We start from the raw sequence: 19,296 nt of genomic DNA, 5'->3' as shown, positions 1-19,296 counted from the left end.
AATCTGTTGGTATGTGATGTAACTGAATAGTTTCATAGCGCTAGAGCTTGTGAAACATTTGTTCATGCTGAAAACTCCTTCAAATCAACCTTCTACATTTTAAAATAAATAGAATAAAAAATGCACGTGGGTCAAGGGTTTTTTGCCTTGTTAATCTGAAGAAGGAAGGTGCTTATCAGAGTATTCAGTTTCTATATATACACACTTACTCATTTACTCTTAAGCCTCAGTCCTGTGAGGATCCTTCATGGAAGACACCTTCTGGCAGAGTAAGACTGGGCAAAATACTCTCAAGATAGAAGCTGGTCCTTATCAGCCAGCTTCCTAGGCATGGTGTGCTTTTTTTTTTTTTTTTTCCTAGATTTCCACCCAGTTGAAACCACATAGACATTTTAAATGCCCGTAAACTATATCATGGAGGAACACCTTCACATTTGAACAATCATAACAATAAATGCAAATAAACTGCTTTCAAATTATGAGTTCCTTACGTATTTTAATAATTTTTTTTGTTGCTGTCCACAGTTCCACTTTACAGGGCCCTCCGACTCACTTTTTAGGTAAGCTGGTACAGTGGTAACACCTAGGCTGATCAATTTATAATCATAAATGGTACAGATGCCTTCAAGTTGCTCAGTGCATACAGTATCAATTCCTAGATATGCTGTATGTATTTTTGAACTTGTTGCCAAGTTGGTTGGTTTTACAGCCTAGAGCGTTTGAAACTGAGCCATAGGATTTGTACTTGCCAATTCTAAATTTAAATGTAATTTATCATGTATGTCATGCCAAGGAGAGCAAACCTGCAGGCATCTACTCATTCAATGCACCTGAGAGATTTGCTGCTGAGTAAGCTGTATGTGTGTAAATTTTGCGGCAATGGAAAAAGGAATAAAGGGAGTATCACATAAAGGACTGAAGTCAGCTGTGTGAGATGTCTGTATGGGTTTTGTCCACTTTCTGATTTGGAAGCCTTACAAAGGCCCATGGGTGTTGGGTTTTTTTCTTTTGTGGTTAATTTTGTGGTTAATTTACTAGATTCTTGCATTATTATTCCATCAAGTCAGAAGAGGGCAAGGATGTAATTTGTTAATTTTTGAGTAGTTATTATAAATGTCTGTTTTGCTCTTCTGTGCCACCTTTAAGCTTTTTAGAAGCTCAGTGTTTAGCTGCAATGCTGCATCCACTACGTGTACCTAGCGACCAAACTCTGCAATTTGCGTCATTGGCAACGAGAGGTGTAATTGCAGGGAAAGTCTTGCTCAGTCCTAGGCACAGGGCACTGTAGGAGAAGCAGCACACTCAGAAGTCTGTGCAAAGACCTTCAGAGCTATGTATTTGACTTCCTTAAATATCTTCTGAAAGCTTAAATCAAAATAATGAAGTTGTCCTCTGTACTCTCCCAGCTGGCATCCCTTTCCAGTGGTTTCATCAGCCACTGGCTGCTTTGGTGTCAAGTGAGTCTGTCTGCCTTCTCCTGTAGCAGTAAAACTGCTGATGCTGATACTTGAACAATGGTAAGTTCTTTTCCTTTTAAGTGTCAGCTCCAGTAGCTTTCCTCAGCTGATACCAACCAGCATCTGGCACATCAAAAGGCCCAGCCCTTCTGAAAGGAAAAAAGTAATGTTTTACAGCCATGAGAACCTTTTTTAAAAAAGTATTCAACAGAACATGTTTTCTGACCTGTGCATTATGTACAGTATGCTGGGTTGAATTAGGTGAGGTTGACACACCTCTAAAACAGGCTTTTTTTTGTTATAAACTATGGACAGAGGGATCTGCAACTGCAGCTACCTCTTAAAACCACATGCGGAAAATTCTGTGTTTCAGACAGGAGTGTACAACATTCACCTCTGAATGAGAAAAGCCTGGGGAAGCTTAAGGGCATTCAGATGTTGGTTGAGTATAATTGTTGAGATGCTTTCTCCTGTTGGTGTGTATACTTGACAAATTCCTATGTGTTTTTTCTTGTGCCTCTTTTACAAGCAGTGAAATTAGGCAAACCCTATAGGCTTCATGTCATGACATAAACCTGTCGAGAGGGTGAAGAAGAAAGAAGTCCATGCTGTGTTGTTAAAGGCATAGTTTTCCTTTAAGGCAGTGGTGTAAAGCTGTATGGAAATGGTTCATCCCCACTATTAAAGAATTGAGTAAAACTGGTCTATTTTTTCCTGCATCTCAATGAATGTGTTCTATAATTTGTATCATTCCTAAAAGAATGTCCCCGTTGCCAGAGGGAAGCCCTTCGCTTCAGTAGTTGCAAAGGTGCAGTTCTGACAGAAGGCTGATACCTATCTGGTATCAACCCTACTTTTCCAGGATATGGCTCTGCATCCTTCGGATTGGTGAGCTTGCAATCCAGAGCATTTCTCTGCTGAGTGTCTTTGAATGGGCAAGTACAACTTGCTCACTTACTCGTGGGTGAAGTACTTGGGGTGTAGTCGTCGTCTTCTGACTTAAAACGCTGAAGGGCTTGTGCTGCCAGAGTGGTCTCAGCCCATGCTCCGTTCTCCAGATCGTTTATTCAGTAGAAGACAGCAGTGCCCTTATTGCCTGGGAGCCTTCTCCTGGGTGATGGAGATCAGCGATTTGCATCCCCTTCGTGGGAGGCAGCAGATGGAGCCACATTTGCTGAAGGCATGCTTTCATGTTCTCACGTAGGGTTTCAAATGCAGTTGGGCTGAAAGAACAGCGTGTTGCCACCAACAGGAGCGAGTCTTTTCTCTGTCCTGCCTTCCTGTTCTTTTTCTTCTGGATTCTCCCCATCTGAAAGCAGTCGTGTGTACCGAAAGGACACCAAAGCTGCGTTTATCTGATGTAACTTTCATCAAACATTTTTTTGCCAGCTCCGCTTGGCTTTTTTTTCCTATTGTAAATAGGTATGATAAGCAAATGCTTATCCATCTTAATGGAGTTACTGTATTTTGGCTGTGTTTAAGCCATGCAAGTGTGGTGTTTTACAAATAATTGTCTCCTCTGCTGGGAGCAGGGGTAGGTGTCAGTGTGCCTAATGTACTGCCCAGAAAGCTCACAGTGGCTGGAAGTACCACATAAAAAGGAGATCACATGCAACTAACAAATTAAATAAAAACTAAATTCTTTGTGATGTGTTCTGTTTTGCAGTGTTGAATAATAGAATGTCTCTGAAATTTTCTCTGGGTTTTCATTATAGCCTTAGTTCTAAAGCCAAGGATTTTATTCCTAATTTGGGCTGTGTTATGAGCAGCCAAGTGTGCATGCAACAGGGCAAAGTCCACGGGAGGCAAAAGGGCAGTGCAACTGCCAGCCACATTCAGAAGGAAGAGGTAAATGGAAAACTAAGAATAGCTTTGCCCATTTTCAGGAGGGAACCTTCCACCTGATGAGGCCCTTACTAGCTCTCCGCAGCGTCTCAGCAGGTGGTTTCTCCTGTCCTTGCTTGGCAAGTTCAAATTCCCACATGCTTCCAAACCATAATGTTCTGCAGGAACAGAGAAGGGGTGGGTGCCGCAGGAGGGTGCGTGGACCACTAACGGAGACATTAACATCAGTGTTTCTGCCTGGTGTTTTTGTAAGCTGCCATGGCCTTAGTTTTCCATTTGGAGTGTTCACTTAAAGACACACAGAACCTGAGGTTCTGCTGAACCTGACAGTGCAGCGGTGACGCTAAGATTGCCTCTGTGTTGCTTAAATGCCCCGGCTGTGGGAGGTGACGCCTGTTCCCATAGCCGTGCAGGGCAGAAGAGCCAGCATCCTTGCCACCTGTGGCCAGCCATCTCCGGAGGAGGCTGGCCTCGGCCCCACGGCAGAATACTTGGCCCTGCATCTTCTCTCGTCCCTACATAATGCCCCTGGTATCCTAAGGTATAATTGCCCTTTATATTTGCTTTTTCAGTGCAGAGTTGCTCCTTCCTAACAGTGAAGAGACAGTCTCAGTGTCCTCTTCCTAATATTCAGCACTTGGTTACCCAAATTCTGATCTTTAAAACAGGAGTGTACTAACAGAGGCTGCTTTCACCGCTCTGGCACCTTATTTCTTCGAATGCAGGATAGGGATGGTGATGCTTATCTGTGTTCTGAAACTCGATTAAGGTTTCTCATGAAGTACAGTGATATTTCCACACGTGTTAATAACTCTGTCATTAACTGCTTATCGCTCTGGGTGATAGGAGGATGCGTCCTTTACACCGCTGGCCTTTTCCATCCCAACAGCAATCAGTATCGCTTTCTGAAAAAGATCCAAGAAGAATAAAGACCTTTCCCCAGGTACCCTTTATCAAAATTACAGTTAAGCCGATCAAAGCTTTCTGTTTATCTGCCTAAGTTTATATCTACTTTTGTATTTCTATCTGTAAAGTAGTAGTAACTTGTGAGCCTTTAGGAAAGCATGGATGGTGACTCAGAACCACAGAGTCAGTCTCAGCAGACCCCTTGAAAGGGAGGTGTTGAGCCTACACAGGGATGTCTTTGTGGACATAATGCATTTAAAAAGCTGCAAGACCACAGAGCCCCTTCTTGCACTGCATGGCAGAAGCACAGAAAAAAATGCAATAGCAGAAAGAAGCACATAATTGCAAAAGTATCAAGTTTGAAAGGATGGTATTAATAAAGCTTGGTTCTCACTAAGTGGTATTTCTTCATACATGAACTTCCTTAGATTCACAGGATGCCATTTAAATACATCTTTCAAAATAGTTTTTCCAGAGTCCAAATGTGGGCTGCACCTGAGCTCAGCCTTAGGAAAAAGTCACTCTTTGCCAACGAGTAAGAGGCTTGGGAGTGAAGCTGGTGTTCTGCTCAGTGTTCAACCAGGGGTGCATTGGATTAGCAAAACATCCTTGTACTAGGTGGAACAGAGCAAGAAGGCTGTTGACAGAAAATCACCGTAGGGCATAATTAGAAATGGGAGAGGTCGTCTACATTTGACTAGATTTTTTACTGCCTAACGCCTCACTCTGGTGTTTACAGAGTCTGGAAACTCCTTTTATAACAGGCTTTCCTTCTGACTGGTCCCTGGAAGGGAGGCTGACTCCATCATGTCAGAAAAGAGCAGGAAAATATATTTTACAAGTTATTAAATAAGTAAGCACCCCTGTGGAGGCATCTGTTTTTCTGAGTGTAGAGTTACTTACGCGGGGTAGGGCTAAGGCTCTCCTGGCTTGCTTTACGCTGGGTTGCAGAAACAAGGCTTTTGCACTTCACTTTGTGGATCTGCTCTTGCAGTTTCATTGAACAAAGCCCCTGCAAGATCCCTGGCTTATGAAATATTTCCTCTCTGTCGGGTCCCAGACAAGGGATGGCATCTGCAGAGCCAGAAAAGGAAGTCCTTGCCTTATAGAGAGCACTCTCGGTGTGACACAATGGCTGATATAAAGTGTCGGGGGAGCTGAGCTGAAGGCAAAGGAACAAAGGAAGATCAGGATTTGGTGGTGTCTGTCTCAGACAAAAGGAAAGTGGAAAACGTCTCAGGGATGGATAAATTTAAGGCTGCGTTTGTGCTGGCTGGGGTAGGGGATGCTCTTGGTTATCGCAATTTTTCCCGAGAAAACAATGCTTTAGGTGCAAAAATCCAGCAGGAGCTGAAGGAAATTGGAGGGCTTGAGAACCTGGTGCTCTCTCCTGACAAGTGGCCAGTAAGTGACAACACGCTCATGCACATGGCTACAGCAGAGGCTGTCATCACAGGTAGGTACGATGGGACTAGCAAACGCAGTCTGGAAAGGAGCAAAATTGTCAAACTGCTGCATTTCTTAGAATAAGCCTTAGTACTGGGGAAGTTGTGAGAAAGCGTCACAAATGCTGCTTATGCGCTTGATGTTGTGCATTAGCTTGTCTCCTCCGTGAGCGTAATCCTGCAGCCATCACACAAACTGGGGAGTTTCGATTTCTTGAATGTGAAGGGGCTCTCCCTGTATTTTCCCTAGGTTTATGCAATTTGTTAAAGTTTAAAGACTAAAAACCGCATGTCCAGCACAACAAAAATAATTGCTAAGTAAATTATCTGTGCACTGGAGTATGGCAGGGAATAATATAGCCACTAGAGAGTCTTCTGTAAACGATAAGAGCTCTCCTAAGCACATTTTTAACATGTTTGTGTCCAAAACTCCAAGCTGGAGTAAAGTCACCTTAATATCTCTTTCAGGCTAAAATCACTATTTCTGTCTCCTCTTTGCTGCCCCTCGGGCAAAATGTTGCACCTGCAAGGCCAGAAAAAGAACAATTTGCTTTATAAGGAAAGCTCTGTGTCTTTAGTCTAAAAAATATTCTAACACACAATGCTTATAATGAAGTCTATCAGAATAGTGGAAGTTATTAATATGTCTCTCCTAAAATCACGATAGTTTGAGAATGTTTGTTTTTTCTTAAGGTAGGAATAGTCTTTTGTAAGATAGAGTGATATGTGTATCAACACCTTACCCATCGAACTAGAGCTTTCTGAGGTTGCCAAGATCATCATCCAAAGTACACCAGAAGACAGTGACCATTCAGCAATATTTTGCCTCTTCAGAATGAATCAATTTTTTTAATTTCTGCAAAAATACCCCTGATTTAAAAAAAAAAAACACGCGTAACGCTGGATAACTAACAGTAGCAGAAGCTCACAACGTGGCTAACTATCCTTCACGTCAATGAAACCTCCCTTGTGCTTCTGTTTCACCACTTTATCTGCCTGCTTCCAATCTGCTCTAAATTTAGTACATAGAGATCAGTTGAAGAGTGTGTTGGACACTTCATACTTGGCTATTAGCTAACCAATGGTTTAAGGGGTGGCTAATACACTAAAGATAAGGGCAAGATGTCAGCCTATCAAGAAAAAAGATGACTAACATATTTCTGAATATAGGCTATGATTAAATACGTATCATATGTTTCTTTCTTATTAAACTCTTTAAACCTATAACTTCTGGGTAATCAAGCCAGTTAGACTAACAGTGAAATAATAAATCTTATTACTTAAATATAGCAGGAGCACTATGGCTCTAAAGAAAAAATGTCTCAGCTATAATTCCCATCGGCTTTGTTTATCCTACACTCTCATTTATTTGTCCTGATCAGACAAGCTTATTTAAAAAGTGATTTTATGGGCTGGTGAGAAAGCAACAAGCTGGAGTGCAGAATTTTAGTAAGAAAACTTCTTTTCACAGTAACATTGGTGAATGGGGGAAAGAGAGTCTTTCTCTCTGCTTCCTGCCTGAAGCAGTGTCTCCTCCTGGCAAGGGGAATGCAAAAAAGCCACTGGGCTTGTTCATGGCGCAGGCTGTGTGCCACGTCACCCAGGTCAGCAGAGTGAAGCTCAGGAAGGTGAACATGGGTCCGTGGGGCTGAAGGCAGCCACCCCTAGCCCTGGTGACCTGGAGTGGGGAGCCCTCACTGCCACGGAAGCTGCGATTCTAAAGAGTATATTGTGTGTCTGGAACATTACCAGCCAAAAAAAAAAAAGGTGGGGAGCAAGGGAAAGGAGGGTGAATAAGCAATAGGAATATTCCTGTCCCTCCTGCCCTTCTCCCCACACCTCCTGTTCACCTGCCCCCGCAGCATCCCCTGGGTGCAGGTGCATGCCTGCAGGAACATGCAGGATGCTGGCAGGCTGGGACGGACATGTCCAAGGCTCAGGCTCACTGTGAAGTCCCATTGCCAGAGCGCTGCCCTTGGGAGAGCTCCCAGCCTGAGCCTGTGGCAGCAGCCAAGCACAAGGTGGAGGTTTGTGTTAAGGACAAAGGCAGTTCTCACCTGGGGAGGTGATTCTGGCCAGTTTTGCCAGCTGCATGGAAGATGTCCCAAGGAAGGCCATGGCCAGAAGCAGGTGGGGGCTGTGGGCACTGCTGCAGACAGAAGTGGCGCTCCCCAAATCCACCACGTGCACAGACTGAAAGGTCGATCCGACAATGAAGGATGAATGAAACTTCTGCTTCCAGCAGGAACCTGTCCCACAAGGGAGGAACAAGAACAGCATCACCAGAGCCAGGTGAATTATCCCTGCAACAAGGAAAGCCTTTTCCTCCCTGACTTAAACACAGGTTTAAAAAATGTAAGAGTTCATTTCTAAAGAACCTGCCTGATTGGCTTGACAGCTGAGACAGCAGCCTGGCTCCAGGTGCAGGAGCCATGGTGGGCTCAGGCATCCCAGAGGTGCTGGACCACAGGGACTCTGGCTCTGGGGACAAGACTTCTGCAGAAGCTGCTGGGCGGTAAATCCTACTCCTGGCTCCAATCCAGATAAACTGACACCTGATTCCTAAATCTGGAAAGGGTCAGCAGCTTGAAAGTATCTTGTTCCTTTAGGATTGTACGTGGGATGGCCAGCGTAACTGATAGGGTATTTTTTTTATGTGAAAAGAGGGGAATCTTGGTTTTACCCTGCATCTTCTTTATTTGCCTGTCTGCTTCACTGGCATTTGTGAGCAGCTCTGGATTATGGGGCTTCAGACTTTCTCTTAAATTAAACCTTGCGCGGATTTCAAGAAATCACCATCTTGATCATGCATCACAAAATGAAGATGTTTTTAGAAGAACTTCCCCTACTGTGTCATTCAATCTGTGCATCAAACCAAGTATTAAATGGAGTTTCTCTACATTTGTAGAAAAGATATAAATGGACAAATCCCGACTGCCTCCTCAGTTCCCACTGATTACACAACTGTAATAGATGCCGGTGGAAGCTTTTCCTCAGCAAGAGCTGAGGGCAGGGCTCTCCAAGCCCAACAACATGCAACAGCAGCTGAGAGAAGCAGCTATACAGAAGAAACAGCGTATGTTTAACAGGGGGAAGGTTCCTGCTTAGGCAAGACTGTAGACCTTGGTAATAGTAATCAATAAACAGATGTTGTTAGTGGACATATTCCAGAAAGAAATTTATCTGCTGGAAATACTACAGACTCTATGGATTTACTACTCTTATTAATCTTTATAAACATTTTTATGAACGCTCACAGTTCTGGTTACTGTGCTGACATAGGATACTGGGATCTCTGCATGAAAGACCTACAAATTTTAAACAAATTAAATATAAAATATAGATTAAAAATAAGGTCAGTAATTTTCTTTTGTGTTTAATCATACATACCTCTTCAAAATAATTTGATGGTAGTTTTCAAAAAATAGGTTTTCACTTTTAAATTGGATCCCCATCTGCAAATAACAGGCTGAGCTGGGTGCAGCTGGCTTCATGCACACACCCAGCGCCCACGACAGCCATGCACCCACCTTACGGTTAGACACCTCTGTAAATACTTCACACCACGGAGTCTAAATAAAGCCCCTGAGCAGCTACTGCTGACGAACAGAATGCCTTCATCTTTGGATTAAAGGAATTAAAAGTGGGTTGAGAACAGAGAGACGAGACTGTTCTCCCTCCAGCCCGCTCTCAGAGGGTGCAAAAATGTGGTGAAAGTGGCACCAGAAACACAACTCAGTGTATTGGAAGTGGAAATAGGAATGTTTCTTAAATGCATAGTGAGCTTGCTTGTTTGTCGTCAGTGCCCTCTTGCTCTTCTGCCTTCACACAGCAACCTTCTCTTCCCTCCTCCGAGCAGATTACTGGTGTTTAGAGGACCTGTACCGGGAGCTGGTAAAACGCTACGTGGACGCTATCGACAAGCTCCCGGGGAGGCGGCCAGACCCCGCTACCATCGAAGGCTGCAGGGAATTAAAACCAGACAACTACCTTCTTGCTTGGCACACACCATTCAATGAAAAGGGTACAGTACCACTTTCCATTTACAGATCCTGGCTGGAATAATGCATGCTTTCAGTGTTTGTGCCTATATGGAAATTGTTTCCTTTTTCCCCCTGACATCAAAGGCTACTACCCCTGAAACGTTTCCATGCTTGCCTGAGGATGGCAGGAGGTCTGCCAGGAATTCCTTCTGTAGGGCACTATGTCCTCTCGTAAACTAACCCTTCCCGCTTTAACATCTATTTAAAGAGACTTTGTTCTTGGCTCTGTGCCTCGGGGTCCAGATCTTTGTCCTTGAGTTTAATGGTTACATTAAGAAATATTTTCTGCCATTTTTTGTTTAAACATTTGTAGTCTTGGATCTCTTTAGTGATGGCATATCTGAAACAAAAACCAAGCCTCTAAATTGCTTTCAGCACCTATGCATTCACTGGAGGGAAAGCAGAGGCTTTTCTCCAGGTGGATGCCCTGCTAACAACTATGACTTTTGCTGATAACCCTTAATATTCCTAGCCCTGTTTCGCTACCCCTGAACCTCTTGTTCTTTCTCTTTATGATCATTTCATTTTATGATAAATTGAATTTCTACTTCAAGTTAAATAACATGCATGCAATTACACGCACACAAGTACGCATATAGCCATAGAGTGCAATTAACCTTGAAAGCCCGTTGAGACACTGCATCACCAGGTGAAGCAGACCTAGACAGCCAGAAGGTGATGGCAGCTCACACAGACATTGCACTGTCAGTGTGATGCTGTACCACCACAGTACATACTGGCACCGCTCAACCGCATTGTGCATTGATGCAACATGGTGGCAAAGACCCAGTGGCACAATGCCATGGCTATTTCTGGGTCTCTGCAGTCAGTCTGACACAAAAAGCATCCTTCACTCCGCCCCCACTCCTCACAACAGCTGCTGTGAGGGAAAAGGATCCCCTCCCCATGTATTCTGCCCACCCTGCTATTAGCCAGGCAAATCTAGGAAAGTGCCTCTTCAGCCGTTGTCGTATATTTTATGACTGACCATGGGTAAAATTTGGTCAGAACAATTGTGGGAGCTGCTGCTGTCCCTGAGCAGTTCTCAACACCTCCAGCAGTGGAGCATGGCTGTTCCCTGGCCCATTGCTGTGTTGGAGCTACAACTCTTCTCTTAGCCTTCCTCCTCCCCAGCTTTCCACAACAAACTATTTGCTTTTGGGATACTCTGGACTAGAAGGATCTAAAATTAATTCCTGTTTCAAGACCTGGCAGCTAAAGCCCACCTGCTCCGTGTGCTCTGACAAATATAGTCCTGAATGTCTCAAGAAGCCTTTTTTTCACCCTGAGAGCAAAAGAAGCAGTGACCTGAGGTGACGATGTTCAGCCTACTGTGCAACTTGACACTGCTATGGGCATAATTAACTTTGAAATTGAACTTTCATTTATTTCTTCTTGAGGCAAAGACATTCCACGGGCACTGGATGCCTAACAGATGGATGATATCTTGGATGAGCTGGAACCAAAATGCTGTTTTCCTGTGGTTATTCTGTCTTACCTCACTTCTAGCAAGAATTCATGTGCCAACCCTCATGGACCAGTGAAATCTTAGCTTAGGTAATTTTGTGTTGCCTTATACAATGCTCCTCCACTCAAGTTCTTGTGGGCGTAGTCAGCAGCATGAATTCTTAAGTCAGGCTGCCCGGCGTGTCTCTCTGCAACCTCGTGCCATGCTCATGCCACACTCATGGCAGAGGTACCTGGTTTATGTTAAAGGCTGGTGAGATTCCTGTGATGGCCAGAAGACCTGTCCAAGGCTGTCTAACACCTTCTGTTTTAAGAGTTTGTTTCCAGTTTATGATGTTGATAAGCTCAAGGCTAAAATTTTCTCCACTGTTTGCCTCCGTCTGTCAGCGGTTGTTCAAGGTTTTGATACAGATAAGTCTACCATTTCTGAGACGTGGTAAAAATGTTTTGTTCCATTGCCAAAAAATCAAATTTTTCAGAGGAGAATCACTGATGTTTGAGAGCTGGAACCAAAATCTGAGTAGGGTGGTACCCCTTGAGCCAGAGATGTGCCTTCAGAATCTGACTGAAATGACTGAAAAGTCAGTCAAACAGCAGCTTGGCTCTGCCTGCACTGTGTGTATTCCAGGCTGAGGCTGCAGCATCCAAACAGGTCCTTATCTACACCTACCGGAGCAGCTGCTGGGCTTCCTCGTGGCACTTGAGAACAGTGCCTTTTTGCTGGTGGCATTGGTAGAGGAGCATGAGGAAAGAGTATGAGTTAAATGTGGAAAGTTGGGGAACAAAAGTGAAGGATAAACCGCAGACAGGCAGGAGAAAAAGGTGCCAGGCTCTACGGTCTCATGCAGAACAGTCTGTAGTCACAAAAGACACATCCTCTTCAGGGCTTAGCAGCCACTAAGCTGATCTTTATTATTCTACAGATGTAGAGTGAAGAAAAGCACACTGAGTTATTATATACTGCAAGAGAATAATATAGTGCACAATTTAAAATGATGTAATAAGAAAGTGTCAACACAGCTTTTGTGACAAGAATTCACAACTCAGAATGCTATTAGAAAGCTCATGAAGTAGCCAAGAAACAGGAAGAATAAAGGAGCCATTGTGAAGATGGTCTGTTAGGATTTCCAAAAGACTCTCAACGAGGTCCCTCACCAAAGGCACTAAGTGATGAGGCACTAAGCTGGATGGTGAAAAGGTCTCCTGAGGATGGACAACTGGTTAAAAGACAGTAAATGAAGAGCAGGAGATTGCAGTCTGTCTTCTCCACGGAGAAGGAGGTACCTGTGCTGAATCTCTGTTGTTCAACGTGTCCACAAACAAACCAGAAATGCAAGTGTATAGTGGATCAGCAAAGTCAAATATAATATAACGCCAACTTGTGGAAGATGCTCACAATGATGAATAACCATGTGGCACAGTAGCAGTACCAGATGCAATGCAGATAAGTGAAAAGCCATAGGTGAGCAGGGAGGGAAATCCTAATTTTATATATGTAGTTGCAATTGCTGACTCAGTTACCACTCAGGGAAGGGATCGTGGAGCTAAAGTAGTTCATCACTTCATTGCTCCATAAGAGCCAGAAAGCAAATAGACTATCAGAAATTAATGGGAAAGGAACAGACAACAAAACACAAAACATGTTTGCACTATGGTATAAATCCATAGCTGCTGTTCCTTGATCACTGTATATAATCTGGTCCCTCCCTCCCCGCCCCCCCCCCCCCCCAAAGGATGTAAGAGAACTAGAAAGAGTATGAGAGAGGATGGTTGGACTAGTATCCATAAGCTGTGATGTCTGAGGTAGTACGATAGAGAGCTGTAAAGTCATAGATAATTTGGAGAACATGAATAGGGACACAGAAAACTCAGTCTCCTCCAGCACAGAAACCAGAGACTCCAAATGAAACTGGCAGATCATGAGTTCAAAGGAAGCAAAAGGAAGAACTTCTTCACACAACACCTAATTATGAAAAAATATATTTTCCAATGCTGATTAGCAGATGCTACAGTTCATGTGAGTTCAAAATAGAGCTGGGAAAATTCACCCAAAGGAAATCCTTCAAGGGTTATTAAGCAGAAAGATGGATAGCCAGCTGCCTCCTGGACCAGGGCCACAAATTGACAGCAGCTTAGTACAAGGGGGTAGCATCATCATACTTTTCTTTTGCTCTTTCTTAAGTATCCTCTCCATTAGCCACTATCACACATGGTAAGTTAGGTCAACCTTTGGTGTGATCATGCAGGACAGTCCTTATGTTCTTACACATGTGTCTCACCTGTTGCTTGGACTAGTCTTGCTGTCCTTTACTTCATTGATTCAAATGGTAGACAGGGAGACATGGAAGCTAACAGCTGCTAATCACCTGGAGCCCTGTCTAGGCTTAATGTTACTCCCTGTCATGGAATTTTTTGTTACCAAGTTTGTTTCTCTAATTCTGCAGAAGGTTTTAATATAACTTCCTAGACTGGAGGAACACAATGACGTTGCAAAGACAAGGTTCTTCAGAGCAGCAGACAGATTACAGTAGTGCATCCTCCACTTTGTATATGCTAAGAGATGTCATTTAATTAACATCTCTGTGTAGTGCAACACCCTTCCCTCTTGGATAACCAGCGTGGACTGCGTGCTTTGGAGGAACCAGGACTGCATAGTGAAAAAGACTCATCCACTGCTCTACGGCAGCAGACGGTTTAATGAACAGTTTGGTCTTGTAAGCGGGAGAAGATACATTCTCCCAGTTAAGCTGACTGGTACTCTGGAAGACTGGATTTCTTTCCTGACTCTTCCTGGTGGTTTCTGTGTGATTTGTGGGATAGGCAGACAGTTTTTTCTGCTCCTGGCTCCTTCATAATCAGGCACTACAGAGGTAGCGTATGTGACATAACAGGAGCAAACATGCCATTTGCAGAACGAGTATCCAGCCTTTTCATGAGGAGCAGTGGCCAAAGGCATTCTGGAGAGGGCCCCTTTCACTGTTATCAGGAAGGCTAGCAAGGAATGGGGAAGCAAGCTCTGAGCTTGCAGGGAATAAAATGGTATTTTGCAAACCCTTTCATGTCACATTTATCAGGTGTTCAGCCTTATTTGGAAGAGTTATTGCATGCAAATTTGCACATCAGATTTTGAGGAGGAAGGGAAGAAATGCCTTCAGCTAACCTAATTCCATCACCTAGCCAGGGTGCTCACTCAGGATAGCTGCTTTTCTGGGAGAAGAGTTCATTTCCCAAGGGAGAAATTCAGATCCTAGTCAGTCTGTATTGAACCTGGAGATGCCAATGGGTGGCTTATGTTAGTTTCACTCAGGCTTCACTTTGGCTTGAAATAAATCTTCCTGCCAGCCCCATTACCACACTCTGATCACACTCATGATCCTAGGACACCTGAGCTGGAGCTGCTTGAGACAATGCTAAACAACAAGCAGTGCTCCAAGAGAGCCCCTGGCGCTCTGCACCCACAGCAGCCACAGCCCAGGGGAACAGCTGAGGGCTCTTCTCAAAAGAGGTGACTAGAAGCCCTGACCCTGGCTCTTTGGCATCTGCTGCTTCAGTTCGCTCCAGCCCATGAATTGCTCCTACTACACCATCAGACTGGCTAACAGAGATACAGCCTTTCTCCATGCTGCCTGTCTGGGAAAGACAGAGAGACTGTGCTCCTAATGCAGGGTCCACAGAGGCTAAAATTAGGTGGCATAAATATGCCCGTTATCTTCCAGGGGCCAAGGAGAGAAATGCTGATTGCTCTCAGCTATACCCAAGGTCACAGGGAAGTGTGATTGAGCAAAGACAGTGCTGAAAAATGCCAAGTACTTTGAAAAATCAAACCCTATCTATCTCAGGGTGGGCTCCTGCAATGAGTTAATGCTTTTTTGGGCACATTTGTCTCACCAGTTGCAAAGAGGAGATAATCACCTCACTGGTGTCTTGCAAAGATAAGCTCATTAAAACTTCTGTAGCATCCTGATATTACTGTGATAAGTACCACAGAGAAACTCATTAGTAAATTTAACTCTCCATTCAATAAAGCGTTTAAAAGTTGAACACCTGGAATCATGCACTCAATGCCGAGGACTGAAAGAAATTCTGAATTAGCTATTCCATAAATGAAGTCTGTGCTGCACAAGGCAGAAATTCCCAAGACCAAGCTCAGTAAGTGTAGGCTGTAGCGTGAGTGTGCTCACAAGCACTAATTCAGGTCACACGGAAAACCTCAGCTCTGACATTGCCCAGCTTAGGATGATTTGGCTCCATAGCCCTTGGGTTCTTTTTGGACAATATTTTAGTATGTCACAGAAACTATTTTAACTACCTGTGGGACTCTCTAGGATGAAACATATTAAAATTGAAAGATCAACTGTGATACTCATATAAAGTGTTTTAATCATGATCTCAGCATGAAGACTACTAAAACAAGCGGATAGTAAGCGTGTATCTGTTTCTCAAACTTCTGTTTCTAGTGCTGGCATCTGGAGCAAGCAAAACGGTGCTTATTAGCCAGGAATGAGTAAAGATAGCATGAGAGTTTGAACAAGGTCTGTGAACGAGAAAGCACACTGCTTTCTGAACCCACTATTCTCTTCATAGCACTTGAGAATATTGGAAAATAACTGTAAAACCAGAATGGCTGTGTAGAAGCAAAATTATTTGCAAGAAACTTCCAAAACTTGTAACTAGTGTTGCATGCTAATTTCCCATTCCCTGGGGAGTTCCCACACATGAGTTGAATTGATAAAATGTGCTTGTTTCACATTTTATCAACATATTTGTGTACTATTAGTCTCCTTTAAAATGCTTGGCATTATTTTTTTACTTTAGGTTCTGGATTTGGAGCATCCACAAAAGCCATGTGTTTAGGGATGCGATACTGGAAGCCGGAAAGGCTGGAGTCGCTGATTGAAGTGAGCATTGAATGTGGACGAATGACTCATAACCACCCTACAGGTAATGCCCACTGACGTATTGGTGTGCTGATGTCCCTAAGGCTGTGAATTCACCTGGTTAAATTGATTCTGCTTTGCAGACTCTAAGGCCTTGGTTTGAATTTTGCTTGAGTAGTATATAGATGTATACAATATTTACATAGGATTATGTATTTGCTCGTATATTATGCAGACAACAACCTCAGGCATAGAAGTTTTCCTTCCTAAAATACCAATAACTAAAGAGTCCAATGTCTGGATCGTGTTCATGTCACTTGCCCTGATCAAATTTTAGGTTTCATGTACATCTAGATGACTCACTGTTATCAAGCGAGTTTATGGTTCAGGAGATAATAACATTTTTCTCTTGACAGGTTTTGTCATATCCAATCACTGTAGGCAAAGGTAGAAAGCCAAAAAAAATCTAACTCCACACATTTTAGGACACAATCTGAAACGTTCTCTAAACAAAACATAAATAAATAGATTTGAAGTTGTTTTGAATATTCAGGTCTGTCATTCTGATAATTTTATGCTGTGTAAGTGTGTATTCGTTCTGTCTGCTTTAAACAGCAATAAATAAAACCATAATGAATGGTGACATGTTCAACACACTCAGTGCTCTGAAGCAGTCAGAAAAGCCATCAGGATGGTATAATATTAGAGGAAAAGAATTCAAAGCAAAGCAGAAAATAGTATTAAGCCAATATATAAATCTATGGTGCATTAGCAGCAGTAAGACTGCTTGCAGTTCGGGTCTCCCACCTCAGAAAGGACTTAGCAGAGCCAGAAAAAGGCAGCAAGGAGCATCCACCTTGTCAAACACCTTCCGTACAAGGAGGCATTTCACCCAGAAGGAGTTTTCAGCTGGGGAAAGAGGCAAGTGGCACAGCGGGGAGGTGGAGAGGAGAGGGGTGGAAGGGCCACCATGGACCTCACCGCCATTCTGAAAGGTGGCAGGGAAATGTCAGTTGCAATTCTCATAACTCAAAGTCTGAAAAAAACCAACTGATGTGTCAGTCAGGACTGAAACAAGCAGACAAAGGAAATCCCTCCCTGTGTGGTGCGCAGTTAAGCCACAGACCTTGCTGCTACAGGCAGCTGCAAAGTCCACAGATACGCCTCTGTTCAAAGGGGATCAGGCAAACGGACAAGAAAGGCTGTCACCATTAAAAGCAATCAAGCTGTGTAATTAAAATTGCCCTAGAGCTACTCTAGAAGCTCTGGGGTGTGGAGAAGCCAGGCCAATTAGGCTCGCTCCCTATTGGCATAATTTGCAGAGCCAGAACCCTCTGCTGGGGCTTGCTTCCTTCCCTGGTGAGGGGCAGCAGGCTGCGCGAGGGCTGCTGCAAGGAGGGGGAGCAGGGTGATAGCAGCAGGGGGAGGGGGCTGCCTGGGGAACAGGCAGAAAGAGACTGCCAGCCCCCCCCAAAACCCTCTGGGCACACCTCAACCTCTGCCACCCTCTGCAGTGACTTGTCCCGCTGCCCTTTGCTTCACCCTCTAAAGCCTCTGCTGCCGCCCTCACGCTGAATGTGGCACTCAAGGATCCTTATGGCAGTTGGGTTAGATGCTCCCTACCCAGGTGAGGCCCTTTGAGCTGGCTTTACCTGGGGTTTTATTCTTTATGAAAGCATCTGTTAGATTCTGGGTTAGATGTGCCTTGGGCCTGGAGCAGTATCGCAGGTCTTGTGGCAGAGAGAATTAGTAATAGTCTCATCTGGACTTCTAACCTCCTAAAATAATTTGGGTTTACCTTTAGCAAAACACACAAAGTTCATGCTTACCTTACTACCTCTGCGCACGAGTGAGCGCTTTTGTACCCATGCACTGAGAGATGCACACGCGTCAATACTTCGCTCACCTGGGGCTTGTTTAAACGACTGAGTTGTTTGCTTAAGTTTCTTTTGCACGTTGCACGGGGTTGGTTTTGTTGCCTTTGACGGAATACCATGAGCACAAAAAAAGACAAGAAATGAGCCCCTCTGTTTCTGATATCATGGAAGTGTTCAGTGCCCATCAACAGCAAGTTCATCTTAAGTATATTCATTTCTAAAGTGGAAGACCCAGCTAGGCAGGCAAGAGCATGTCTTGGACAATTGCTTCTTTGGAACATGGGCTTGTCCCCTTAGAGGAAAGAAGCAATTGTCCAAGTAGGACATGGACTTGTCCCTTTAGAGTAAAATGAGCCAGAAGTAGTGTTAGATCTAACAACCACAGCCCTTGGGCTGGATGAATCTGTAAGTGACGTGGTATAGCTTGTAATTGAATCACTTTGCGCAAGTCAGTTATTTCAATCAGAAGATTTTTGGTATCACATTAGTGGATTATGTTTATTTTTGAATGCTACCTCAATTTCTGTCATATCACACCACAGAGAACAGAGGCTCCCTTCTATGTAAAGTAAGTTGTAACCCAATGGGCACCACATGTTAGCCAAGGATCTCAACATGCCACGAGCCAGCCTGCAAACGGGCAGGGATAGGTCATATACATTCATTAATCTTACCCAACAGCCATGAGGCATTCCACTAATGATTTTACAAAGGACATGACAAGGATGGTACAAGCACAGACCGTGCATTAATTAATCATTTCTACCAATGAATTCCAGGCTTTCTAGGGTCCCTATGCACAGCTCTCTTTGTGGCATATGCAATACAAGGGAAACCCCTTGCGCAGTGGGGAAGAGAGATGATGAAGGTTGTGCCGATGGCTGAAGAATACTGCAAGAAGACCATTCGCCACATGGCAGGTAATGTGTCTGAATCAAAAGAGTTATTTTTCTTAAAATTATGTTTGCTAGAAAGACACCAAAGAGACATCGCTCCCCAGTCTGTCCATTTTGCTGCTTTCCCCACTCTCCCATCTCCACAGGCTGCCCTTCTGCTTTCTCTGCTCAGACTGTCAGCTCTTCACAGGTGGTACCACCTTCTTCTACTGTCTGTTAGTTGCCTGGTATACTAGTGGCAAAAATACGAAGAGAAATAGCAATGATAATGCCCTACTGCACAGTTTTATTTTTAGGAAGTCTTCAAAGATTGCTGGGCAGGGGGGAGGGAGGAAATGATATTTAGCAGGTTATTAGGCAAACTAACTGCTGAGATATGAATTATTCATCTCCCTTCCATCAGTTAGCACCATCTAATATTTTCCATAAGAAAACCCACTGATGTTCTTCATTTTGCCTGGAAAAGTTCACCTGCAGATACCA

At 43.8% G+C, this 19,296-nt stretch overlaps 1 protein-coding gene across 4 annotated transcripts in view; it reads left to right on the top strand.

The window, feature by feature from the left end:
- Nucleotides 1–1,431: 1,431 nt before the first annotated feature.
- Nucleotides 1,432–19,296, top strand: part of ADPRHL1 (ADP-ribosylhydrolase like 1) — a 38,200-nt gene continuing 20,335 nt past the window's right edge. For 2 of the 4 annotated variants that reach the window (XM_056328904.1, XM_056328907.1), the window contains exons 1-4: nt 4,257–5,664; nt 9,513–9,677; nt 15,979–16,104; nt 18,697–18,837. In XM_056328904.1, the coding sequence (XP_056184879.1) occupies nt 5,451–5,664; nt 9,513–9,677; nt 15,979–16,104; nt 18,697–18,837 (646 nt within the window). In that variant the 5' untranslated portion in view covers nt 4,257–5,450. Of the gene's footprint in view, nt 1,518–4,256; nt 5,665–9,512; nt 9,678–11,105; nt 11,254–15,978; nt 16,105–18,696; nt 18,838–19,296 lie in introns of those variants that run through there. The other 2 variants (XM_056328905.1, XM_056328906.1) reach the window with 2 other exon arrangements.

This window comes from Falco biarmicus, chromosome 2 (assembly GCF_023638135.1).
Source record: "Falco biarmicus isolate bFalBia1 chromosome 2, bFalBia1.pri, whole genome shotgun sequence".
NCBI classification, from domain to species: domain Eukaryota; kingdom Metazoa; phylum Chordata; class Aves; order Falconiformes; family Falconidae; genus Falco; species Falco biarmicus.
Note: the sequence above shows the minus strand (reverse complement) of the source record. Positions and strands in the feature narration are given on the sequence as shown.